Source organism: Lepidochelys olivacea (genome assembly GCF_965140295.1).
Source record: "Lepidochelys olivacea isolate rLepOli2 genome assembly, chromosome: 8".
Lineage (NCBI taxonomy): Eukaryota > Metazoa > Chordata > Testudines > Cheloniidae > Lepidochelys > Lepidochelys olivacea.
The window spans coordinates 106986840-107011852 of record NC_140418.1 but is presented as its reverse complement, the minus strand read 5'-3'; the positions used below and the strand labels follow the sequence as shown (position 1 = coordinate 107011852).

Genomic DNA, 25013 nt, shown 5'->3' with positions numbered 1-25013 from the left:
CTAATGCCTGAGTCCCACCTGGCTATAGCAACCCTGCATCCATCAGGTTTTAGGTCAGTGAAGAATTCAGTGGGAACAGTGTGTCTAATACAAACTTGGCTCTTGTTGGTTGCAATACTGTTTGTGTAGAAAGTTCTGTTTTCGACTGGCCCACTGAGCTCTGCAGCTTGTGTCCCACACCCTGAAATCCCCCGTGATCACACGGGGTTTCTTTCTGCACAGCGGGATGTTGGAGGAGCAGCTCCACGTGTTCCCTGTCTGACGGGGGGGCTCTAGCCAAGCCCTCTCGCGTTTTGGGATGTGTGGGAACATTGACCTAGGAGCACCCTGGAGCCTGTCCTGCGGTAGCAGTAATGCCAGAGCAGGGGATGGTGCCTCCAAGGCTGAGGGCCATCTGCCTGCCCGTGACACCCCCAGCCCCCATTCCTAAATGGGGCGCAGCCAGCCTTGAACATTGCAGCCGGGGACTCCCCCCCCCATGTGTAGCACATTTGGTGTCATACACCAGTGTTTCTAATTCCTCTTGTCTATTACCCAGGAGTCTGGTGTTGGTGCCCAGGCCCCCGCCCCCAGGGCACGGCCCTCTGCCCCACAGCCCACTCGCTGGTGCACAGGCCCCCACCCTGCCCCACTCCCACCCAGTGGTGTCACCCCACCTGCTCCCTGGTGCCCCTTCCCTGCACCACCCGCACCCTTGGTGCCCCCTGTCCTGCATCACCGCCACCCAGCGGTGCCCACCTACGCTTGTACCCCTGGTGCCTCCACCCTGCCCCACCCCCACTTGCTGGTGCCCCCTTACGGCCCTGTCCCCGCTCACTGGTGCCCAAGCTCCAGGGCCCTGTCCCCAGACAAGGGGGGGTTCCCGCCAGGAGTCAGCCTTGGGGGTCCCATTGCAGGGGTGGTGCCCGACCCTTCAGGGGCCGAGGGAAGGGGAGGGGATTGGGGGCAGGGATGGGGGTGAGGGGGCAGGGGCGGAGCGAGGGCGTTGCCAGGCCTGAAGGTGGGGCCTATTGGTGGAGGGGGCAGGGCAGGTCCTGGGGGCGCAGCAAGGGTGGGACTAGGGAAAGCGGGGGTGGGGCCTGTCCTGGGGGCGGGGCCTAGGGCAGCGAAGGCGGATCGGGGGCGGGGCCTAGGGCAGTGAAGGCGGATCGGGGGCGGGGCCGGTCCTGGGGGCGGGGCCTAGCGGGTCGGGGGCGGGGCCCAGGGCGGTGGCGCTGCGGTGCGGGAGCGGCCGGGCCTGGTCGCTGCGGAGCGGAGCGGAGCGGGCCGGGAGGCCCCGCAGCCCGCGATGGGCGCCCCGCGGCCCGGAGCGGGCGCTGCCGCTGCAGACGGGGCCGGGCTGCGGGGCTGGCGGGGGAGCCGGAGCCGCCCGCACTGAGCCCGGCCGGGCCGGGGGAGCCGCCGCGTCCCGCAGCCGCCCGGCCCCCGACACCCGGACCGGTGAGTGCGGCCCGCCCCCCCCGGGCCCGAGACCCCCCCCACCTGTCCACCCCCCCCGTCCTCCCATAGTCAGCACCCCCCGGGGGCGGGGCCCCCCGCTCCCGCCGCCTCCCCCCCCCCGTGGGGCGGCCCGTGTCTGCCCGGGGGGGCCGCAGCTCCCGGGGCCGCAGGCGGGGGCAGAGCGAACGGCCCCAGGGCCCCTGTTCGTAACCCGGGGCGGGGGGGTCCCTGCTCAGGCCCCCCCGGGCTAGCACCGCCCCCGGAGCGCCCCCCCCCGCTTAGCTCCTCCTCGCCTTTATCCCCCGCCGTCTCGCCCACCCCACCCAAAATGGCTCCGGCGCGGCGCCCCGGGCCGCCCCCCCAGGAGCGGGGCCCGCGGGCCGGGAGCGGGGCCGGGCCGCCCCCCCAGGAGCGGGGCCCGCGGGCCGGGAGCGGGGCCGGGCCGCCCCCCCAGGAGCGGGGCCCGCGGGCCGGGAGCGGGGCCGGGCCGCCCCCCCAGGAGCGGGGCCCGCGGGCCGGGAGCGTGGCCGGGCCGCCCCCCCCGGGAGCCTGGCGAATGGCGTCGGGGGGCTGGGGCGCGACGCCAGCGGGGAAGGGAGGCGGGTTTGCCGGGTTCCCAGCGGGGCTGTGCCCTGGCGCCTCTTGCTCCTTGTCTCTGGCAGCTGGGTGGGCTCAGCAGAGCGCCCTGGGCAGAGACCCGGGGAGGTGACCGCGGGTGCGAGAGACAAGCCCCCGACAGGCGCCGGTCGAAGCAAAGCGCTGACCCCGGCCGGGTCCTGGGACCCAGCAGCGCTGGCCGCTCTGGGGGCTGCGGGAGACTCGCCTTTCCCCAGCAGCCCTCGTTGCTCTGGGGCCCTGCTCCGGGCACCCGCCAGACCGCCTGCGGAAGCGGGTCGGGCTGCCAGGTCTGGATGGGGCTCCCCGGGGGGAAGCGCGTCCAGCTTTGAGTGGCCTTTGGACGGGGCACCCGCCAGTGCAGGAGTGTCGCTCAAATCAGGTTCTGGGCAATGGGTACATGTGGGCGTACGCACCTGCCATCTGCCCGCACCTGGCGACTCCGGAGCGGGCAGGACGGCCACCCACCCATGCTGCGGGGAGGCTTGGCTTGAATCCTGACCAGCCGGGACCCTGTTTCTTTGCACTCTGCTAGTGTTTTTGCCAGCAGCATTTCTCTCTGGGAGTGGCTGCTGATCCCGGCCTTCACACGGACCGGGGGTATTTGGGCTCCAACAGAGGTATTTGCTGGGCCAAAAGTTTCCCTCATCCAGTCGGGCCGCGGAAGAGGGAACTTCTGCCTTGGGCGACCCATCCTGGCTGGTCAGAATGGCCGGCAGCCCCAAATGAGCTGTTTCTGAGGCCCAGAGACCTGACTGACTATCGCTGTTCTCACGGGCAGTTTGCAAAAAGCCTGAACTGACCCAGTTATTCACAACAAGTAACTGGCCTGGCTCTGCTCAGCTGCCGCAAACTCCATTAATGGCCTATTCAAATCACCCTCAGCCTCCTTCCCCGCTTGCTGGCACACCCTGCCTGGGCCAGGCCTTAGCGGCTCCATTGAGCTACACACTTTAGAAGGGGGGTGTGACGGAGCAGGGAGTGGGGCGGATTGACCTGGGACTGTCGGCATTGGGGATGGGATGGCAGGGGGTGGCTTCACTGGAGGGACGATACCTGAACCAGGAGCGGGGCTGGGGCCAGGTGACGCCTTCTGCCTGGGAAGCTGGACCAAGGCTGGAGGAGGAGTCGGGGAGAGGCTGGGGGAGTCGGCTGGAGGGGGTTTTGAGTTGGGAGTGGATTGGGGAAATGGAGGGAATCCCAAGGGTGGGGTCTAAGCTCCCTGCCCCCAAGAAGGACCTGAATGGGGGGTCCTGGTTGTACCAAACACACTCTGTTTTCGACTGTGTTCCTGTCGTCCATTAAACCTTCCGTTTTGCTGGCTGGCTGAGAGTCATGGGGAATCGCAGGAAGAGGGGGTTGCAGGGCCCGGACTCCTCCACGCTCCATGGCAATGGGAAAGAAATAGAAAATTTCTCAGATGGGCCACCCTTGACCCTGCATTTCCACACCCCGGGGTTCCTAGCATCCCAGCCCCAGCCACTGAATTGCTGCCTTTAAAAAAAAATTAATTTAAATTAAAGAAAGGTAAAATAGGAAGGAAACTGGCTTGTGGATGCTGTGGGGTGGGAGGCAGAGCTGCTCTGCTCCTTAGCAAAGTTCACTTGTGTTTAGACTCATAGATCTCAAAGCCAGAAGGGACCATTGCAATCAGCTGGTCTGACCTCCTGTGTCTCACCGGCCCATAACTCCGGGAGCAGAGCTGTTAACCTGAGTCTGGATGTTTTTCTAATACTTGCCAGTGATGGAGAATCCACCCCCACCCTTGAAGGGTTAATTACCCTCACTCTGAAAAATGGTGTCCTTGGCAGGTTTTCCACCCCTTTCCTCATTCTCGTGGCTCTTCTCTGACCCCTCCCCAATTTATCAACATCCTCCCTGAACTGTGGCCACCAGCCCTGGACACGGGATTCCCGCCGCGATGGCACCAGGGCCCAACACGGTACAAGAACCTCTCTGCTCCTACTCGAGATTCCTCTGTTTATGCACCCCAGGTCCAATTCTCACAGCCTCGCACTGGGTGCTCAGGTTCAGCTGATCTCGCTCCCCACCCCCAAATCATTTTCAGAGTCCCGGCTCCCCGGGATCGAGTCCGCTCTCCTGTAGGTACGGCCGGTGTTCTTTGTTCCTAGGTGTACCCAGCGGACGCCTCAGCCTGCCGGTAAAGAAGGGGTGTTTCTCTCTCGCTCAGTACAGGCTCTGTGTCTTAGGGGCACTTCCTGCTAGCCTGGCTGATTTCCAGCGTGGCCTGATGAGGTCCCTTTCCAGGCAGGCTGAGGCTCCTGTGGGCCCCGGGGACAGGGTGGCCGGGAAGGCGTATGAGAAGGAAGATGTAGTTCCAGACCAACTGCAGAGACATTGCTCCACAGGAAACGCTCCTGGAGCAGCGCAGCCCCAAAGGCACGTGAAAGGGAGTCGGGGCCTGGGCGCTGTGTGGCAAGCTGCCCCCGGGTTCTGTGACCTGCCCGTGCGGCCAGCTGGGGGTCGCAGGGCTGCCCTGTTGAGTTGAACACCGTGGGGTCTGCCAAGGGGACGGTCAGGAGTTGGGGAGACGCAAGCAAGCTGGTGACTCCCCTGCCCAGCTGACTCTGAATAGACTAGCGGGGGCTCTGTGTCCCCCCCCTTCCTTCCTCCTTCCCCCCCACGTGCCACGGGCTCTGTCCCCCCTTCCTTCCTTCCTCCCTCCCCCCCTGCGTGCCACGGGCTCTGTGTCCCCCCTTCCTTCCTTCCTCCTTCCCCCCCTGCGTGCCACGGGCTCTGTGTCCCCCCCTTCCTTCCTCCCTCCCCCCCACGTGCCACGGGCTCTGTCCCCCCTTCCTTCCTCCCCCCACACATGCCATGGGCTCTGTCCCCCCCTTCCTTCCTCCCCCCCCGCGTGCCACAGGCTGTGTCCCCCCCTTCCTTCCTCCCTCCCCCCCACGTGCCACGGGCTCTGTCCCCCCTTCCTTCCTCCCCCCACACATGCCACGGGCTCTGTCCCCCCCTTCCTTCCTCCCTCCCCCCCGCGTGCCACGGGCTCTGTGTCCCCCCCTTCCTTCCTCCCTCCCCCCCGCGTGCCATGGGCTCTGCATCCCCCCTTCCTTCCTCCCCCCCATGTGCCACGGGCTCTGTGTCCCCCCTTCCTTCCTTCCTTCCTCCCCCCCACGTGCCACGGGCTCTGTGTCCCCCCTTCCTTCCTTCCTCCCTCCCCCCCACGTGCCACGGGCTCTGTGTCCCCCCTTCCGTCCTTCCTCCCTCCCCCCCACGTGCCACGGGCTCTGTGTCCCCCTTCCTTCCTTCCTCCCTCCCCCCCACATGCCACGGGCTCTGTCCCCCCTTCCTTCCTTCCTCCCTCCCCGCCACGGGCTCTGTGTCCCCCCCTTCCTTCCTTCCTTCCTCCCTCCCCGCCACGGGCTCTGTGTCCCCCCCTTCCTTCCTCCCTCCCCCCCCCACGTGCCACGGGCTCTGTCCCCCCTTCCTTCCTTCCTTCCTCCCCCCCCGCGTGCCATGGGCTCTGCGTCCCCCCTTCCTTCCTCCCCCCCCATGTGCCACGGGCTCTGTGTCCCCCCCTTCCTTCCTCCCTCCCCCCCACGTGCCACGGGCTCTGTGTCCCCCCTTCCTTCCTTCCTCCCTCCCCCTCGCGTGCCACGGCCTCTGTGTCCCCCCTTCCTTCCTTCCTTCCTTCCTCCCTCCCCCCCCGTGTGCCACGGGCTCTGTGTCCCCCCTTCCTTCCTTCCTCCCCCCTATGTGCCACGGGCTCTGTGTCCCCCCTTCCTTCCTTCCTCCCTCCCCCCCACGTGCCACGGGCTCTGTGTCCCCCCTTCCTTCCTTCCTCCCTCCCCCCCACGTGCCACGGGCTCTGTGTCCCCCCTTCCTTCCTTCCTCCCTCCCCGCCACGGGCTCTGTCCCCCCTTCCTTCCTTCCTTCCTCCCCGCCACGGGCTCTGTGTCCCCCCCTTCCTTCCTCCCTCCCCCCCCCACGTGCCACGGGCTCTGTCCCCCCTTCCTTCCTTCCTTCCTCCCCCCCCGCGTGCCACGGGCTCTGTGTCCCCCCCTTCCTTCCTCCCTCCCCCCCACGTGCCACGGGCTCTGTGTCCCCCCTTCCTTCCTTCCTCCCTCCCCCTCGCGTGCCACGGCCTCTGTGTCCCCCCTTCCTTCCTTCCTTCCTTCCTCCCTCCCTCCCCCCCCGTGTGCCACGGGCTCTGTGTCCCCCCTTCCTTCCTTCCTCCCCCCTATGTGCCACGGGCTCTGTGTCCCCCCTTCCTTCCTTCCTCCCTCCCCCCCACGTGCCACGGGCTCTGTGTCCCCCCTTCCTTCCTTCCTCCCTCCCCCCCACGTGCCACGGGCTCTGTGTCCCCCCTTCCTTCCTTCCTCCCTCCCCGCCACGGGCTCTGTCCCCCCTTCCTTCCTTCCTTCCTCCCCGCCACGGGCTCTGTGTCCCCCCCTTCCTTCCTCCCTCCCCCCCCCACGTGCCACGGGCTCTGTCCCCCGCTTCCTTCCTCCCTCCCCCCCCGCGTGCCATGGGCTCTGCGTCCCCCCTTCCTTCCTTCCTCCCCCCCCATGTGCCACGGGCTCTGTGTCCCCCCCTTCCTTCCTCCCTCCCCCCCACGTGCCACGGGCTCTGTGTCCCCCCTTCCTTCCTTCCTCCCTCCCCCTCGCGTGCCACGGGCTCTGTGTCCCCCCTTCCTTCCTCCCTCCCCCCCCCACGTGCCACGGGCTCTGTCCCCCCCTTCCTTCCTCCCTCCCCCCCCGCGTGCCATGGGCTCTGCGTCCCCCCTTCCTTCCTCCCCCCCCATGTGCCACGGGCTCTGTGTCCCCCCCCTTCCTTCCTCCCTCCCCCCCACGTGCCACGGGCTCTGTGTCCCCCCTTCCTTCCTTCCTCCCTCCCCCTCGCGTGCCACGGCCTCTGTCTCCCCCCTTCCTTCCTTCCTTCCTTCCTCCCCCCCCGTGTGCCACGGGCTCTGTGTCCCCCCTTCCTTCCTTCCTCCCCCCCCATGTGCCACGGGCTCTGTGTCCCCCCCCTTCCTTCCTCCCTCCCCCCCCGCGTGCCACGGGCTCTGTGTCCCCCCCTTCCTTCCTCCCTCCCCCCCACGTGCCACGGGCTCTGTGTCCCCCCTTCCTTCCTTCCTCCCCCCCCGTGTGCCACGGGCTCTGTGTCCCCCCTTCCTTCCTCCCCCCCCGCGTGCCGCGGGCTCTGTGTCCCCCCCTTCCTTCCTTCCTTCCTTCCTTCCTCCCCCCCCACGTGCCGCGGGCTCTGTGTCCCCCCCTTCCTTCCTTCCTTCCTCCCCCCCTACGTGCCGCGGGCTCTGTGTCCCCCCTTCCTTCCTTCCTCCCCCCCCACGTGCCGTGGGCTCTGTGTCCCCCCCTTCCTTCCTTCCTCCCCCCCATGTGCCTTGGGCTCTGTGTCCCCCCCCTTCCTTCCTTCCTCCCCCCCACGTGCCGCGGGCTCTGTGTCCCCCCCTTCCTTCCTCCCTCCCCCCCCACGTGCCACGGGCTCTGTGTCCCCCCCTTCCTTCCTCCCTCCCCCCCGCGTGCCACGGGCTCTGTGTCCCCCCTTCCTTCCTCCTCCCCCACGTGCTGCAGGCTCTGTGCCTCATCTTCCTTCCTCCTGCCCCCCCCATGCCCTGGGCTCTGTGTCCCCCCTTCCTTCCTCCCCACTGCGTGCCATGGGCTCTGTGTCCCCCACTTCCTCTCCCCCTCCCACGCCACAGGCTCTGTGTCCCCCCTTCCTTCCCCCCCCACCCCCCGGTGCTGTGGGCTCTGTTCCTCCCCTCCCCCCACCGTTCGTATTGGTCTCTCTGGGAGAGACGTTCTTTTGGGTGCCAGCCTGTTACCTCTCTTGGGGCCGGGCAGGGTGGGCTGGGGGCACTAGTGGCTGCCCTCAGCCAGGGCTGTGATCTGGAGACCACTGCAGCAGTGCTGGAAGCCGTGTCTGTGCCCGGGGGATGCCAGGGCTCCAGGTGTGACGGGACAGGCATGCGGAGAGGTGCCATCAGGGCGAGCGTGGGCTCTGCCGAGCTCGGCCAGCCAGCCAGGCCGGGGGTGGGCGCGGGGAGGTCTCATACACTAGCTGAGAGAATACGGCTCCTTCCTGATCTTGTGCTTTCAAGTCTGTGACCCTGCGGTGGGGGGTCCTCCCAAGCCTGCCCTGAAGGGCCCAGCCGGCCAGTGGGGCTGTGGGGAATGACGACAGGGAAGCCTTACCTGGAAGAAGACGCTGCCTATGGAGCAGGCCGTGGGGAAAGGCTGCAGTGGCTCCCTGGGTGGAGGGGGGGCTTGGAGGTGGCAGAGACATGTAGGCTGGGAGGGCGAGTGCCAGGGTAGGAAAGGGCTCAGGGAAATGCAGCAAGCTCTGGGGTGGAACAGGCCTGGGCTGCAGATGGGAGGGTCCCTGAGCTGGAACCGAGAGTAAAGGGCGGGCCCAGCCCCTGGGGACGTGGCACCGGCGGGGCAGTGAACAGGAAGACTGCTTGAGCCTGTTCGTGAGAAGAGATTTTCCTGCCCCCAGAAGGGGAAACCCCGAGTGTGACCTAGCTGGAGGCTGTGTCCTGAGGCCGTGGCGGCTCCTGGGGCGAGAGGGGCTGCAGACAAGGGTAGAGGGACAGTGAAGGGGCATCGACCTCACGAGCCAGGCCCCAGCGTGGCCAGGAGGAGGTGCCAGCTGGCGGTGAGTGATGCCCCCATCAGAGCCCAGAGGAGCAGGTTTTCTCCCAGATGGAAGGGGGACGGTGGCTGGCTCCCTGTCTACAGCAAAGTTATGCCAGAGTGCACCCAAAGCCAGTGGGTGCCCCCTTTCCAGCCGCGTGCCGAGGAAGGGGCGACCAGCGGGAGCTCACCCTGCACGTGGGACAGAACAGTGTGTTTGGGAAGCTGAGACGAGCTGGAGTGCAACGGCTGGACGGACGCGAGGGGCCGGAGTGCGTGCGAGCTGAGGAGGAAGGGCTGTTCTGCCAGGGGCCTTGGAGTCTCTGGGGCCTGAGTAGAGGTGCGCCCCAGCTGCTTGCCCGGCCCCTCCTGCTGCTCTGGCAGGCCCTGGCAGATAGCCGGCCACGGCTGGAAGGGGGAGGACCAGTAAGACCCCAGGCTGTAGCTTGCAAAGTTCAGTCCGAGCCCCTCGGAAGCGTGCGACTCCGATTTGCTTGTAGCTGGTTTGTCTTTATCCCTGGTACTTCAATTCCCCTAAAATCCTCAGTGTTCATAAACGGGTTCCCGGCGCGGGGCTGGCTGGGAACGGGCGGGATCGGGAACTTGGGGAGCCGGGCTTTTGTCTTTGCGCGGGAGCAACAAATCTAAGAGTTTTCTGTGCCCCAGGAGAGGGCTGGGCACGTCGAGGCAGACGGCTTGGGCGGGCCTGCAGGGCATTGGGGTCGCTTCGCTGGGGGAGACCAGCATGGGGCTGGGGAGTAACAAGCAGCTGGAGTCGGAGTGGCTGAGCTGGGGCACGCTCGTACGCTGGCTGGATGCGTCCGGATGGGGCACCGGGTTACAGGACACGTGGGGGCCCGACCTCTCCCTGGTCTGGGTGGAGTGCAGGGGCTCCCTGGGGTGCAGGGGCCCTGTCCTGACTGTTGGTGTCCCCTGGGCAGGACCGGTGCCTTGGTGGGAGCCGCCCCGGAGCTCGGCGCACATGCATGCCCGCCAGTGCCCAGAAGATGACCAGGCTGCTCCTGGGGGTGACCCTGGAGAGGATCTGCAAGGCAGTGTTGCTGCTATGCCTGCTGCACTTCGTCATCATCGTGATTCTCTACTTTGACGTCTACGCCCAGCACCTGGACTTCTTCAGCCACTTCAGTGGCAGGAACGTCTCCCGGGCCCAGCCCTCCTCCAGCTCCTCCCGGCCCAACAGCACCGCCCCCAGCTGTGGGCCGGCCGGCGCTGACCCAGCCCCCAGCGCCAACCACTCTGGCACCGAGAAGCCCTTACTGCCCTGCCAGGAGGTGCCGCCTGGCTTAGGTGAGCCGCTGGGGCAAGGGAGCTGGCTGGGCCGGGGTGAGGGGCTGGGCTGGGCTGGAGCAGGGCTGGACTGGGCTGGGGGAGAGTGGGCAGCTGGCTGGGGCGGAGAGGGTGGGGGGCTGGCTGGCTGGGGCAGGGCGGAGCGGGGAGCTGGCTGGGGCGGGGGGCTGGCTGGCCGGGGCAGGGCGAAGGCGGGAGCTGGAAGGGGCGAGGCTGGGGTGGGGGTGGGCTGGCTGGGCCGGGGGAGGGCGGGTTGCGGCAGGGCTGGGTTGGGCGAGGCTGGGCTGGCTGGGGTGGGGCAGGGTGGGGAGCTGGAAGGAGCATGGCTGGGCGGGGCAGGGCTGGGCTGGGTTTGGTTGGGGGAGGGTGGGGAGCTGGGCGGGGCTGCGCTGGCTGGGGTGGGGCACGGCAGGGTTGGGCTGGCTGGGACGGGGCTGGGCTGGGCCAGCTGGGCATGCCCATGTGTGGCCGATGCTGGCCTGGCCCTGTGGGGTTGAGACTGACTCTTCCAGAGCTGCCGGCTGCCTCCTTTCGCTGCCCTGTGGCCGTGAGGGTGGGAGTGTGACGAAGCAGGACTGTTCTTAATGTTTCCTCTGAATAGTGTGGGGGTGCCTCAGTTTCCCCTAGGCAGTTCTTAAGTCTCTAGGTGGTGGGATAAGGGTGTATGATCATTGCAGAGCCCAAGAGGGCAGGTGTGTGCAGGGGTCTGGACACAGACAATGGCTGACACCGTTTCCTGGCACCTTCCCCCCTGCAAGGTGAGAGCTAAAGGGTTGGAGAACAAAGGAACCAGGTGACCTCCTGGCCCCGGAAAGGGACAAAGTCCAGAGGAGGAGGGGCTGGAGGGAGTTTCAGGTGGGGGCTGGCTGAGACATGGAGTGAAGTGCAGACAGGGTTGTCTGGCTCACTGCCCCCCAAAATGGACCCAGCTGAGGGGTCCTGTTCTCTCCACCTGCAAGCTCTGTGTTAGACCATGTTCCTGTCACCTAATAAACCTTCTGTTTTACTGGCTGGCTGAGAGTCACGTCCGACTGCGGAGTTGGGGGGCAGGACCCTCTGGCTTCCCCAGGAGCCCGCCTGAGCGGACTCGCTGTGGGAAGCGCACGGAGGGGCAGAGGAGGCTGAATGCTCCGAGGTCAGACCCAGGAAGGTGGAAGCTGTGTGTCCCAAAGACAGTCTGCTCACAGAAAGGAGACTTTCCCAGAGTCCTGCCTGGCTTCATGGGGAGCAGTTCCAGAGCATTGCCCGGGGACTCGGGGACTCGGTGACAGGGTGACTGCCCTGCATAGCATTGGGAGTGGCCTGCGGGCCGCCTGGGATCTGGCTTCCTAGCCATTCCCAGTCCCTGGCCGTGCCCCCAGCCAGCAGGGGCTCACAGCCGCGGCCCTATGGGCACGTCAGATTCCCCCATGCCCCGCTCCGGGGTCGGCACCATGAGACCAGCCCCTGGGCTGGGCAGGAGGTCGCCTGCCAGGGCCAAGCGGAGCAGGCCTGAAGCCAGCTAGGGTACAGAGCCCTGCCTGTACCATGGCTCCCCCCGCGGTGCCCAGCACTGAGCTCCCTGCCCGGTGTGCCCATCCTGCCACAGGCCCCATCGGGGTGAGGGCACCACCAGGTGCAAGCCTGAGGTGTGTTGTGGGGCTCATTGCCAATGCTCGCTGAGCTGCCAGGGCGCAGTCCCTGGGAGCACCAGCCAGGCTCACTGGCGCATGCTGGAGGCTAACCCTGCTGGCGCGTGGTCAGGCTGGGCCTTTTCCGGCTGGGCCCCGGCTGGCCCCACGTCTCCCCTCGGGGCTCGCCCTGTGAAATAGCCATGGACATGGGGAGCACCGCGGAGGTCGGAGTCCTGGCAGGTGACTGTCTCCTCAGCCCGCACCACTACCTCCGTCCAGCCCCGCTGCACGGCAGGGTCGGGGCAGGTCTGCAAAGGGTTGACGCCAGGTCCCTTCTCCCAGCACCTTGGCACTGACCGCCCGTTAGCGGGGCTGCCAATGGGCTTGTGGGGGGTGGGGCATTGCTGCACTGACTTGGGAGCAGCCCTGCACCCCAGGGTAGGGAGAGGGAGCCTGGCCCGGGGGGGTCCCTGGGCACACCTGATTCACCTGGGCATTGGGGCTGGGGGTTTGCATTCCTGATGCCAGTGGGTTCACCGTTGCCCCGTCGGAAGGGATTGCACCCGATTCCTCGGGCACTGCCAGTCCCGGGTGGGGAGCCCAGGGCGGGGTTGCCGGGGGCTGTGGGTCGGGACTGAGGGCGCTGGCAGAGCTGTCACAGCACCCCCTCTTGCCAGTGCGCCCTGCCTGCTGGTCCAGGGGCTGCGCGCGGGGCCCGGTAACCGGCTCCCCCAATTCCCTGCAGTTGGCCGGCTCCTCATCGAGTTCAGCTCACCCGTGAGCATGGAGCGGGTGCAGCGGGAGAACCCAGACGTGAGGGAGGGTGGCAAGTACGTGCCCCCAGACTGCCAGCCCCGCCAGAAGGTCGCCATCCTCATCCCCTTCCGCCACCGGGAGCATCATCTGCCCTACTGGCTGCATTACCTGCATCCCATCCTGCGCCGGCAGAAGGTTGCCTACGGCATCTACATCATCAACCAGGTGGGGGGCCTGGGGGCAGGGCAACAGCCCCTCCCCCAGACCTCAGGGGCCCGGCTCAGGGTTCTCCCATTCCCAGCGGGAGGCTGAGCCCCGGCAGAACTCACCCCCCGAGGAGGGCCCTGCAGTCTGGCCTGTGCACGACCGTGCCCGTGGTTACGGTGGCTCCAGCCAAGCAGGGCGAGCCGGGGACACGAGGCTGCTGCCCAGAAGAGACTGGGCAGGGCCCGTGGGCTGGGCGGGCGGCAGAGGGCCCTTTCCTATCACTACTCACTCAGCGCCTGCCTCCAGGAAGGGCCCTTCGAGCCCCTCTCCCTGGCGGGACAGCCCAGTGCGGGGGTGCTGGGCTGCTGGGGCCGGCGGGGCGTGCAGGAACGGGGCAGCACAGTGGGGTGCTGGGGGGTGGGGCTGTTCGTACAGCTGGGCGACGTGTCTGAGTGCGTAGGGCAGGAGTGCCGGGGGGGCAGGCGGCTGGCGCTGGCCTGGTAGCCCCCCCTAATGCTTGTCCCCTCACCCCTGCGCAGTACGGCGAGGACACCTTCAACCGGGCCAAGCTGCTCAACGTGGGCTTCCTGGAGGCCCTGAAGGACGAGGACGACTACGACTGCTTCGTCTTCAGCGACGTGGACCTGGTCCCCATGGACGACCGCAACTTGTACCGCTGCTATGAGCAGCCGCGGCACTTCGCCATCGCCATGGACAAGTTCAGCTTCAGGTGAGTGCCGGGGGGGCCGCGGATGGAGCCGGCAGGGGTTGGACCCCAGGCACCTGCCGTGGCGCGAGCCAGCCCTGGCCCCGTGTGCAGGGTCCCGCTCGGCAGGCAAGGAGGTGGCTCTCTGGGAGGGAGGTTAAGTGGGAGGGGTGGCGCATAGCCTGGGACTGCGGGGAGCATGGGGGCAGAGGGGTGGGAGTGGGTGGCGGAGGTGCCGTGCTGGGCATCGCAGAGGGGCAAGGGGTGCCACTTGGCAGAGAAGCGGGCCATGGGGGGAGAGGGAGACGGGGGCTGGTGGGCTGGCAGCAGCTTTCCTTGCAGGCTCTCGGTCTCTGGGAGCCTGGCCCCCTTCCTGAGCCAGAGCAGAGCCCAGACAGCGCCCGGGGGGCAGAGAGCACTGCCCCCGGCTCTCCCTTGGCCTGCCCGCACTGACGCGGCTGCTGCTTGTCCCTGCAGGCTGCCGTACGCTGGCTACTTCGGGGGCGTCTCAGGCCTGAGCAGGTCCCAGTTCCTGAAGATCAACGGCTTCCCCAATGAGTACTGGGGCTGGGGAGGCGAGGATGACGACATCTTTAACCGGTGGGTGACCCCCCCGGTGCTGCGTGCCAGGTCCCTTGGTGAGCTCCCCTCAGTGCCGTTGTGCCAGCCCAGAGCCCAGCCCTCCACTGCGGCTGGAGGGCCAGGAGCCCGACCGTGAGGCCCTGAAACAGACACCTGCCCCTCAAAGCACCTCCCGTGGGTCAGGCTCCCAGGCAGCCCCACCCACGGATGTCACAGGCCCCGGCATGCGGCGCTCTGCCCCCCTGCGGCCGGACTCGGGATGGACACGGCTGGTTGGGGGCGTGTATAGGTCTGGCCAGGAATGCAGCTGCTTTGGATTGGGGCCCCATGGAGCGGGCTGGGCAGGGCGAGGGCTCCTGGGTCCTGCCCGCCATTCGGCTTGCCGCTTGCTGCCTCCCCCGGCAGGGCCTGTGTGCTGCACCTGTGCCAGGCAGCGGGGTGGAGCGCTCAGCTCCGGGGCGCGGAGGGGAGACGCCATCTCTGCAGTCTTGTCCGTCCCACTGCCGGGGAGAGGAGCCAGCCGTGCAGCCAGCCCAGTGTGCCCGGCCCGGCGAGCCCCGCTGAGCTGCCTGGCATTTCACATGTCCTCCGTGGTGCAGCATGGCTGTGTCACGTTGCTGTGCCCTGCCTTACGTTGGGAGGGGCTGGTCAGGCCCAGCTGGGCATGCCCTGTTGGCATCTGTGGTGGGCCCGGTGCAGGATCTGCCCCCGAGCTGCTCTTGCTGCCCTGGTGCTTTCCCGGCTCTTGCGGGACTTGTCGCCTCGGTGGCCACGTAGATGCTGTCGAGGTGGAGATGTGGCTTAGTGCTGCCACAGGGCCAAGCCAACGCGTGGTAGTGGGCCCAAGACACAGCTGGGATGGGGGCACGTGTGGAGAGGGGCTGTGTCAGTGTGTTGCACCAGGCTGGGCATGGAGCAGGGCAGCACCTGGCCTGGGGAGACGGAGAAGCTGCCACTGAGGGATCAGGGAGTGCTTGCAAAGTGGTGGGGGCTGGGTGAGTCTCATTCCCTAGGCAGCAGCTCCCTGCAGTGGCTGGCTCCAGGTGGCTTAGACTCGTGCCTGGAGGCCACTCAGCAGCAGGGTGGGTTAATTGAAATCCTCGGGTTCAGTCGTGGTTTGCATTGGTCCATTTGAGTTCTTTGTCCATTGGTGGGGGACCAGCACCGACTACGTGGCTTTGTAACCCCAGAGAGCCTCCCGCTCAGCCCGGGGCTGCTGTCTGCAGCTGGCCTGGGGCTGATGTTAGCAATTCCCTCGCTTAGCATGCATGTGCGTGTCCCTTGGTCCCCGTGCCCTGGGTTAGAACATGGGGAGGGACATGGCTCTGGTTTGCTCAGTGGTGACGTTTTACTCCTGGCTGGGCTCAAACTGGATTTGGATGGAAATTGGAGGTCAGTTAAAATGCACAAAACCCAAACCTTGAAACCCACCCTGGTGGCTGGAGATCCCAGAAGAAAGAAGCCCTCAGACTGTGTTTGGTATTGACGGAGCTGTGTTAAAGCAATGGCGGGTGGGCTGTAGTTACTGAGTTGAGATTGTTTATGCTTCCCAGGGCCCAGGCCCCAAAGGGATTTAGGAGCCTAAGGATGCAGCTAGGTGGCTAGTGGGACTTTGGAAGCAGGGTTAGGTGAGGTGCCCAACTCCCACGAAATCCAGCTCAGGAGCTCTTGAAATGCCCCCTGGCTTCCTCTTTAGATGCCTGCCCACCTTCGACCATCTGGCCGCAGCCTTTGTGTGGGAGTTGGGAGTTCTCCTCCTCTCCCACCTGGTTTGCAAGGGGAAACCAGCTGACCTGATTCCTCACCTCCTGGTGGGTTCCTCGATCTGGAATGAACTAGTCCAAAGGGAGGGAGGGGTCCGATGCACCTGCCAGACAACCTGGCACCTAAAGGCCTAGTGGCAATGGCTTTTTGGCAGGGATGGCGCTGACCCGGCCAAGCGGGACTGGCAGCGTTGTCTCCGTCGTGGAGGGGGAAGCCCTGGGTCTGGCTAGTTCAGGCAGTTCCTGGTGCAGTTCCGAAGCTGGAGCTGACCTCGGAAGCTGAGAGGTTTCCCCGTTTGTGTAAATTACGTAAGGAGCCGGGCCTTGAACTCCCCAGTGCGCGGAGGGCTCCGTGTGCAGCCACTTTTTAGTATTTATTTCAACGTTAACGGGTCGCGGGGAGCGTTGGCTGCGGCGCGGGCGGGGGGGGGTGGGAGCGTTGGCTGCGGCGCACAGCTTGACTTGATTTCATAGTTCACGTCAGTTAGGATGATCACAAAGAAACGTATTTCAAAGCCCCTGGATTTGCCCTCGCCCCGCTCAGCAGTGCGGTCCTGCTCCAGGGCCCTGGTTGTGACTGCCCCCTGCTGGCATCCCAGTGGTGGTGCAGGTGGGGCCTGTGGGCATGGCGGTCTCCCTGAGCAGCCAGCAGCATCTGGCCTTGCGCTGCCTTGGCCCTGCCCTTGCTCCGCTCCCCAGTCACGCTCGGAGCGGCAGGAGCCCTGGTGCCAGCTGGGCCCCGTGGGAGCGGGCAGTGGGGAGGGGCACAGACCTGGTGGAGGTGCGGAGGGGCTCAGGCCAGTCACTACAGACTCGGGGGGCATAGGGATCCAATCCCTTTGCTGCTTGTAGCGACGGCAGAGGGCCGGGCCCACCGGGGCTGGGGCCAGATCCCAGCTGGCCCAAACTGTGTGCCCCTCTTGCCAGCTCGGCTCACTCTGTCCCCAGGATCTCTCTGAACGGCATGAAGGTGTCGCGCCCCGACGCCCGCATCGGGAGGTACCGCATGATCAAACATGAGCGTGACAAACACAACGAGCCCAACCCACAGAGGTGAGACCCCGGGCCCGGCCTGCCCCGCGCCCCCCAGCTGGTCACCGCCTCCAACGCCCCGGGTGTTGCCTTGGCTCTGTGGCTTGGCACTGCCTGCGGGAAGCCTGCCTAGGAAAGCTCCCCCCACACCATCCAAGAGCCCTCTCCAGGCCGTGGGGTCATTCAGGCCCAGACCCCACCCCGCCCCCAGCTGAGGCTGCTGGAGAGGGACCCGGGGGAGCCGGCTCTGCCTCCAGATGAGCACCTCAGCAGGCAGCAGAGGGTGGGGACAACCGCGGAGTAAACGCTGGGGTGTGGTGCTGGGAGCCAGGATGCCTGGGTTCTCTTCCCTTCTCTGCCACTGACTCACTGTGTGGCCTTGGAGAGGCACCCCCGCCCCTTTCTCTGTGCCTCAGTTTCCCCCACCCCCGGGTGAACCTGCTCCTTTGCACCCCTGGTGCTCTCTGGCTGGGTGAGAGGGAAGCCCTGCTGTGCAGCACTGGGCTCCTCACCCTGGGCTGGCATTGCCAGGCAGGGACCACAGCCCCAGTGGCCACCCAGGCCTGTGCCCTCTGGCGCTACTGCTGGCCAGGGGAGAGCTCAGCGTGCCGCTCACACCTCTCCGCGCCTCTGGCAGGTTCACCAAGATCCAGAACACCAAGGTGACGATGAAGCGGGACGGCATCAGTTCCCTGCAGTACCGGCTGGTGGAGGTGACGCGCCGGCCCATGTACACGAACATCACGGTGGACATCGGCAAGCCGCCCCCACGCCCAGCCCGGGGCTAGCACCTTCCCCCAGCCCACGGGAGCTGGCCGTGCCCTGGCAGGGGAGGCTCTGTGCCCTGGGCTGGCTGGATGCGGAGCCGCCTTGCCCTGGCCCAGGGGTGCGGATCGAACCAGGACGTGTTCGGCCCACTCTGTCTGCCTTCCGGGTGTGGCTGCGTGCCAGAATCCCCCCTCACAGCGCGGTGGTTAGCCCTGCCCCGCGGGCCGGGGACAATGCAGCAGCCCCCCACTATCCAAAACGGCCCCAGCCAGGGGCTTGTGCGAGCTTCAGGCTCTGGCTAACAAACCCCAGCCCTTGACGAGGAGATCCAAGCACTGAACTCCGTCTGCAGCTTCCTCGGGACAGGGCGTGCTCTGCGTTGTGGTCCTGGCCGGGCGTGCCACCCGCAGGGTCCATCGCTGCCCCAACCGGCTCAGTCTGGGCCGGCGGCAGAAGGGGCTCTGTGCCTTGCGTGTTCAGCTCTAGCTGGGCCAGGGCTCGTTTCTGTGGGTGCTCGCAGGGCTCCTGGGGGGCAGTGTGACTGGGAGAGGGGCCAGTGCCCTCCGCCTGGCCCCGTCAGGCTCCCTGCCACCTGCTCCCCCTCCTGCCCTGCCCTGTGGATGCCTTGCTCCCAGCAGGGCACAGGGCTCTGAGCACAGACGCAGCCCCTCTCGCTGTCTTCTTCAGCTGTGTCAGCTAGTGCTTAGAGCCCAGGCCAGGACACCTGGGTCCTAATCTCAGCTCTGCCCCAGGGGCAGGCCTTGGGCAAGTTTTGTGCCTCAGTTTCCCCCATACCAGGGGCTCATGGGCTGGCTCCTCCCGCACGCTGTGGCTGTACTGTATCCCTGAGAGGCTTCAAAGGGACTATTCCCATCCTGGCCCTGCCGCTGGGCTACGCTGAGGGTGTCACAAAGCAGGGGAGCCCTTGTCTGCCCCTCTCACTCCCTACAACCCCACTGTGCGGATGCTCCACTTAGCGGGGGAAGGCGTCTCACAGCCTGGGGAGGTGGGTCATACCCAAAGGGCTGCTTCTGGAAGGAAGGTTGGCGGCTCTGGATATCCCCAGCTGTGGGCGGGGGCGCAATGCAAGCCTGGACCCAGCCCCTCGCCCGCTGTCCCCGGGTGCTTCCTGCCAGGCAGCCCTGCGCCTCCCCCACCCGCCGACTCTAGCTGTGCCTGGTGCTGCACCCACCCAAGGGCCCTTTTCCAACACAGAACATTGCAGCCCAGCTCTTCTCTAGGGCCGGGCCCTCAGCACGGGGCGGACACAATCTCCAGAACTAGTTCGCCTGGTGCCCTAGGAAGGGGAGGGCTCCTTGGTGGGGATGGGCACTGCTGGCCCTGGGGGGCAGGAGCAGGTGGCGGGGCAGAGCCCTGGGGGTCCCGCTCTCTCTCTCCAGCCCAGGGCCATTGCACTGGCATGGAGCTCTACGTCTAGTTTAACCTGTCCACCCCCCCCAGACATGGCCCCATCCCTCGCTGCCTGTCCTGCCTGGGCCCCAAGCCCAATGCGTGCGAGAACACTGCCAGGGGCAAGGAACCAGCACCACCTTGACTGCCAGGAAGTGGGGGGCACAGCATCCTGCCACTCCCCCTGTATTGCTGCCCCCCAAGCCCTGCCACATACCACTGCTCCCCCCCACATTCTGAGCCCCAGAGTCATGGCCTGGTCCCAGCCCTATCCTGGAGGGATGAGAGAGAAGCAACCCGTGCCTGGGTGGGGCGACTGCCCCTGCCCCCAGCGGTGGTGATCCCTCCGCACGCTGGGGGGCAGGGAAGGCAGCGGGCAGCACGCCCAGGCCAGGGGCACAGCTGCCTTCTGTCCGTTTGAATGTTTGACCGGTTTTGAGCGTATCCTGAATGCAGCCTTTGGTCCCAGCGACCAGACTTTTGTATTTAATAAAGTTTCAAAAATTCAGAGACTGTAATGTGGAGTCAGGGAAAGGGGACAGAGGCTAGGCCCTGGGCAGAGTAATTATGGTCTGTTCTCCCCCCCCCCCCCAACCTGGGCCCCCTTTGTGTTGGTTAAAGCCAGGGTGGTGGGGCCAACCCTGCAGCCCCCCCCCCCCCAGCTGCACTCTGGGCTGGGGGACCCTAGCAACTTTCAAATCTGACGGTGGGGCAGGGCCATCTTCTCCCCCAGGTCTGTGAGCCAGCCAAGCCCCCCCAACTCCTCAGGCCCGGGGTGGGGGCAGGTCCTGGCAAGAAGAAGCCAGAGGGAGTCGAACCAGAAAGTAGCTTTGTTGCCAGGGGCTCAGGGCTGTCCATGCTGGAGCCGCTCGGACCCCAGGCGGGGGCTGGGTTTCAGTGTCTTCCCAGCAAGGCTGAGGGGGGGAGCTGCACGGCAGAGGGGCGTGGGGGACTCTGGGGTGCCCCCTAAGCACCCTGCTGGTGTGGGCATCCCAGGCCCCACAGGGGCACGGCTCAGGGAGAGGCTGGGAGCCCACCCTGCGGGGTCCGTGGCAGGGATGGGTGGGTTCGCTGCCCCTCGGCTCCCAGCCACAAGGCTGGGGGGGTGGGGGGGGACTCCAGAGGGAGCCTGGCCAGGGCTGAGGGGGCAGGTGATGGAGCTGGGCTGGGGAGGGGGCCCGTGGTGCAGCCTAGCGGGGGGAAGCTGGTGTTAGGGAAGAGCCATGGGGCTGGGAAAGGGTTGGGGTGGGGCCCATGGTCCAGAGGAGCCTAGTGGCATAGCTGGGAAGGGGTCAGTGGTGCAGCTGAGGGTGCTCCGCGACCCAAGGGGAAGGTGGGGGAGGGGTGGCTGTGATTGGGCCAGGTTGAAGAGGGGCTCTGCAGCCCAGCAGGATGTGGAGGGAGGGGGCTCTGCAGCCCAGTGGGACATGGGGGAGGGGGTGTTACGGGGGGGGAAGGGGGCTCTGCGGCCCAGTGGGAGGAAGGGGAGGGGGCTCTGGGGCCCAGCGGAAGGGGAGGGGAGGGGTGTTGCGGGGGGGGCCTCTGGGGCCCAGCGGGAGGAAGGGGAGGGGTGTTGCGGGGGGAGGGGGCTCTGCAGCCCAGCGGGAGGAAGGGGAGGGGTGTTGCGGGGGGAGGGGGCTCTGGGGCCCAGCGGAAGGGGAGGGGAGGGGTGTTGCGGGGGGAGGGGGCTCTGCGGCCCAGCAGGAGGAAGGGGAGGGGTGTTGCGGGGGGAGGGGGCTCTGGGGCCCAGCGGGAGTGGGGGGAGGGGTGTTGCGGGGGAGGGGGCCCAGCGGGAGTGGGGGGGAGGGGGCTCTGGGGCCCAGCGGGAGTGGGGGGGAGGGGTGTTGCGGGGGAGGGGGCTCTGGGGCCCAGCGGGAGTGGGGGGGAGGGGTGTTGCGGGGGGAGGGGGCTCTGGGGCCCAGCGGGAGTGGGGGGCTCTGCGGCCCAGCGGGGGGCGTGCTCAGGAGTTGTGCCGGTCCAGCGGGGGGCAGTTGCGAAGCCGCTCGCACTGGGCCACCCGGTTGCCCTCCCAGTAGCCCGCGTCCTGGCCGTCGTGGCAGCGGCACTGGGTGCAGGGCTCCACCCAGACGGCCTCTCCGGCGGGGATGACGCGCGTCCGGCTCCTGTCCGCGTAGCAGTTGGGACCTGGGGGGTGGGGGGCTCCGGTCAGCAGCGGGCGTGGCCGGGTGGCTCCTGGTCCTGCCAGGCCGCCTGCCACGGGAGACTCCAGCCCGGCCCCCCCAGCCGGGCAGAGCCTGGTGCCCCCATGGGCCCAGAGCAGGGCCCTGTCCAGCCCCACCCCACCCAGGGCCATTCCCCAAACTTCAGGCTTTGCCTTCCCCTCCCCATTACCTGGCCTCCCCTCTCATTCTCCGCCCCACAGCTGAGCACCTCTCCCCCCCCCCAGCCCAGATCCCCACAACAGCTGCCCCTCTCACTGCCTCTGGGGGTTCTGAAAATGGCCCCGCCCCAGGGCCACCACACCCCCTGTGCTTTCAGCCTTCCCCCAAGCCCTTCCCCATGCTCACCGTCCTGGCATGTGGGGCAGCACCGGCCCTTCTCGTAGACGGCGTTGACGCAGGGCGGGGGGGCGCAGTCGGCCACCAGGCAGCGAGCGATGCCGTCCGGGTCACAGGTGCATTGCTCACACTCCGAGGGCTGGGGGACAACGGGCCGTGGGTCAGAGGTGAGCTGGCCCCAGGGGAGCATCCTCCCCACTCCCTCGCTGGGGGTACAGGGCTGCCCCCCCCGGGCTCGGCTCCCAACACCCTCAGTGCCCCTCTTGGCCCCACTCTGAAATCCACCAGCTCTGTTCCCAGCTGGGTGGCCCAGCCGAGTGGGCACAAACCCACATGCACTCTGGGACCCCTGATCCCGCCCATGCCATTGCTCGAGCAGCAGTCGTCGGGCACCTGTCCTAGCCGCCAGGCCCAGTGCCAGGCTCTGCACCCTGGGGGGGGCACCCTGTGACAAAGTGGGACTGTTCTTAATGGTTCCTCTGAATAGTGTGGGTGTGCCTCAGTTTCCCCTAGGCAGTTCTTAAGTATCTAGGGGGTGGGGTAAGGGTGTATGATCATTGCAGAGCCCTAGAGGGCAGGGGTCTGGACACAGAGAATGGCTGAAACCCTGTTTCCTGGCAACTGATGGCCTGGGCCCTTCCCCCCTGCGAGGTGAGAGCTAAAGGGTCGGAGAACAAAGGAATCCGGTGACCTCCTGGCCCAGGAAAGGGACAAAGCCCAGAGAAGGAGGGGCTGGAGGGAGTTTCAGTTTGGGGCGGGCTGGAGACACGGAGTGAAGGGCAGACAGGTTTGTCTGGCTCACTGCCCCCCAAAATGGACCCAGCTGAGGGGTCCTGTTCTCTGCACCTGCAAGCTCTGTGTTAGACCATGTTCCTGTCACCTAATAAACCTTCTGTTTTACGGGCTGGCTGAGAGTCACGTCTGACTGCGGAGTTGTGGGGCAGGACCCTCTGGCTTCCCCAGGACCCCACCTGGGCGGACTCGCTGTGGGAAGCGCACGGAGGGGCAGAGGATGCTGAATGCTCTAAGGTCAGACCCAGGAAGGGGGAAGCCGGGTGAGCTGTGTGTCCTGCAGACAGGCTGCTCCCCGAGAGGAGACTTCCCCAGAGTCCTGCCTGGCTTCATGGGGAGCAGTTCCAGAGCATCGCCCGGGGACTCCGTGACACCCCCCCCCCCCATGAAGCGATCCCACAAGGGGAGGTGGGAGCCCAAGATGGGAAACACGCCATGAGCCAGCCAGTTCCTCTGCCCTGGGGCTGACTGGGAACCGGTGCCTCCTCCAGGGGAAGTCTCTGTACCCCATTCTCCATGCCCACGAGCCCCCGGCATCCGGGCTTTGGGAAGCCCCCGCTGGCAGCACCCCGGCTTGGCCGGCTCCAGCGCACCTGTTGTCAGAGCCCGGCGTGCCCAGAACTGAGCTGCGCCAACTCCTAGGCTAGGCTGTTTTGGACGTGCCCCTTCGCACATTTGGCTGGCAGAGGAAACGTGGCAGCAGAAGGGGCCATGCCCCGGGGGCACACTGAAGCTCGAGGAGATGGGCACTGGCCATAGGAGCCCAGGGATGCCCGGGCGCCAACCCCTCCCTGGCTCTAGGTTCCCACTCGGCAGGAGCAGGCCAGCGGGGTCGTGCCTCCCCGTGCTCCTGACAGGCCAGAGCAGGGCTGGGCCCCTGGCCAGGCCCCACCAGTGCCCCAGGGACGGGGATCGGACTGACTCCGCTCTGCTAGAATCCCCTGCAGAGTCACGTCCGTGCCGCGCCGCCAGTCCCGGCGCTTATCCCCGTCGGCTCCGGGATGGGGACACGGGCACAGACAGCTGGACCCACCTCCCCGGCACCACCCACCAGACCCCCCAACCCGCGAGCCTGGAACAGAGCCCAGAGGACTCCTGGTGCTCAGCTGGACCCACCAGTCCTCCCTCTGGCGCTGCCCCTGGAGACAGAACTGGCCCTCGGGGCCTTTTAACCAGCCCCTTGGCAGTGGCACGAGCCTCTAGACCCTGGCCCGTGACTGCAGCAAATCCTCCAGCCCAGTGCCCGTCCCTGCCCCCTCCGGGCAAGGGGCCTATGTCCAACCGAACGCCCAGCCCCACCCTGGTGCCCGGCACCCACCCACTGCGACTCAACACTGGCCAGCCCTGCACCCAGCCCCATCTGGGCCCCCACCGCTCAGTGCTCACCCCCCCCGCCCAGCCCCGCCCCCCAGCTCAGTGCCCACTCCCTGACCAACCCCATCCCGGGCCCCCCCCGCCCAGTGCCCACTCCCTGGTGCCCAGCCTGCCCCCTCGCTCAGTGCCCACCTCTGACAAGCCCCATCCCGGCCCCCACTGCTCAGTGCCCACCCCCCCGACCAGCCCCGCCCCCCCGCCCAGTGCCCACTCCCTGACCAACCCCATCCCGGCCCCCCCCGCCCAGTGCCCACTCCCTGGTGCCCAGCCTGCCCCCTCGCTCAGTGCCCACCTCTGACAAGCCCCATCCCAGCCCCCACTGCTCAGTGCCCACCCCCCTGCGCCCAGCCCCGCCGCTCAGTGCCCACCTCCCAGTGCGCCCCCCCGACCAGCCCCCACCGCTCAACGCCCACCCCCCAGTGCTCAGACCCGCCCCACCGCTCAGTGCCCACCCCCCGGTGCGCCCCCCGACCAGCCCCCACCGCTCAACGCCCACCCCCCAATGCCCAGACCAGCCCCCACCGCTCAGTGCCCACCCCCCGGTGCGCCCCCCCGACCAGCCCCCACCGCTCAGTGCCCACCCCCCGGTGCGCCCCCCCGACCAGCCCCCACCGCTCAGTGCCCACTCCCCAACCAACCCCATCCCGCTCCATGCCCCCCCGGCGCCCAGCCCCGCCGAGTGCCCGGCCCGGGGCGCACCTGGAAGCGCTGGCCCAGCCCGTAGACGCGGCCGCGGTGCTCGCAGCCGACGCGCTCGCAGCGGGGGCAGCAGGCGGCCGGGTAGCGGCTCACGTGGATGCAGGCGGGCGGCAGGGCCGGGCAGGGGGCGCGGGCGCAGGCGGGACCCCGGGCCGTGCACTCGCAGCGGCTGCAGGGCTCGCCCGGCGGCACGAACCGCCCGCCCGCCGAGTAGCGCCGCCCGCCCGCCTCGCAGAGCCCCGCCGGGCCCGCCGCCGCCTCGCCCGGCAGCGCCGCCGCCAGCAGCAGCAGCAGCAGGGGCCGCATGGCTCCGGGGGCCGGTCCGCCGCGCAGCGCCCGCGGTCCGCGCTGCGAGTCCCGCCGGCCGGGCGAGCCCCCTGCCGCGCCCCCCGCACCGCCAAGCCGGCCCCCCAGCTCCGCCCCCGCGCCGGCCCCCCAGCTCCGCCCCCGCGCCAGCCCCCCAGCTCCGACCCCCGCACCGCCAAGCCGGCCCCCCAGCTCCGCCCCCCGCGCCCCCGAGCCGGCCCCCCAGCTCCGCCCCCCGAGCCAGCCCCCCAGCTCCGCCCCCCGCACCGCCAAGCCGGCCCCCCAGCTCCGCCCCCGCGCCCCCGCGCCGGCCCCCCAGCTCCGCCCCCGCGCCGGCCCCCCAGCTCCGCCCCCCGCACCGCCAAGCCGGCCCCCCAGCTCCGCTCCCGCGCCCCCGCGCCAGCCCCCCAGCTCCGCCCCCCGCACCGCCAAGCCGGCCCCCCAGCTCCGCCCCCGCGCCCCCGAGCCGGCCCCCCAGCTCCGCCCCCCGCGCCAGCCCC

At 67.8% G+C, this 25013-nt stretch overlaps 2 protein-coding genes across 2 annotated transcripts; one reads left to right on the top strand and one right to left on the bottom strand.

Annotated features, from left to right (window-relative positions):
• The first annotated feature begins 1219 nt into the window (after positions 1-1219).
• B4GALT2 (beta-1,4-galactosyltransferase 2) lies at positions 1220-19331 on the top strand. The gene is made up of 7 exons (XM_084636166.1): positions 1220-1440; positions 9620-9986; positions 12345-12580; positions 13102-13292; positions 13746-13868; positions 16562-16666; positions 17283-19331. Exons 2-7 carry the CDS (start codon positions 9665-9667, stop codon positions 17431-17433), a joined length of 1128 nt encoding a protein of 375 aa, XP_084492292.1. The 5' UTR covers positions 1220-1440; positions 9620-9664; the 3' UTR covers positions 17434-19331.
• A 1383-nt stretch (positions 19332-20714) lies between these two features.
• On the bottom strand, positions 20715-24589 carry LOC311524822 (von Willebrand factor C domain-containing protein 2-like). The gene is made up of 3 exons (XM_084636350.1): positions 24208-24589; positions 21352-21481; positions 20715-20968 (listed from the first exon to the last, which is right to left on the bottom strand). Exons 1-3 carry the CDS (start codon positions 24511-24513, stop codon positions 20784-20786), a joined length of 621 nt encoding a protein of 206 aa, XP_084492476.1. The 5' UTR covers positions 24514-24589; the 3' UTR covers positions 20715-20783.
• Between the last annotated feature and the right edge of the window lie 424 nt (positions 24590-25013).

Bases quoted from the DNA above. Each gene is read 5' to 3' on its own strand.
- B4GALT2 (XM_084636166.1), top strand. From the start codon at position 9,665: ATGCCCGCCAGTGCCCAGAAGATGACCAGGCTGCTCCTGGGGGTGACC. The intron at 13,293-13,745 runs GTGAGTGCCGGG...TTGTCCCTGCAG, and splicing joins ATGGACAAGTTCAGCTTCAG to GCTGCCGTACGCTGGCTACT. The intron at 16,667-17,282 runs GTGAGACCCCGG...CGCCTCTGGCAG, and splicing joins AACGAGCCCAACCCACAGAG to GTTCACCAAGATCCAGAACA.
- LOC311524822 (XM_084636350.1), bottom strand. From the start codon at position 24,513: ATGCGGCCCCTGCTGCTGCTGCTGCTGGCGGCGGCGCTGCCGGGCGAG. The intron at 21,482-24,207 runs GTGCGCCCCGGG...GTTGTCCCCCAG, and splicing joins GGCTGGGCCAGCGCTTCCAG to CCCTCGGAGTGTGAGCAATG. The intron at 20,969-21,351 runs GTGAGCATGGGG...CCCACCCCCCAG, and splicing joins CTGCCCCACATGCCAGGACG to GTCCCAACTGCTACGCGGAC.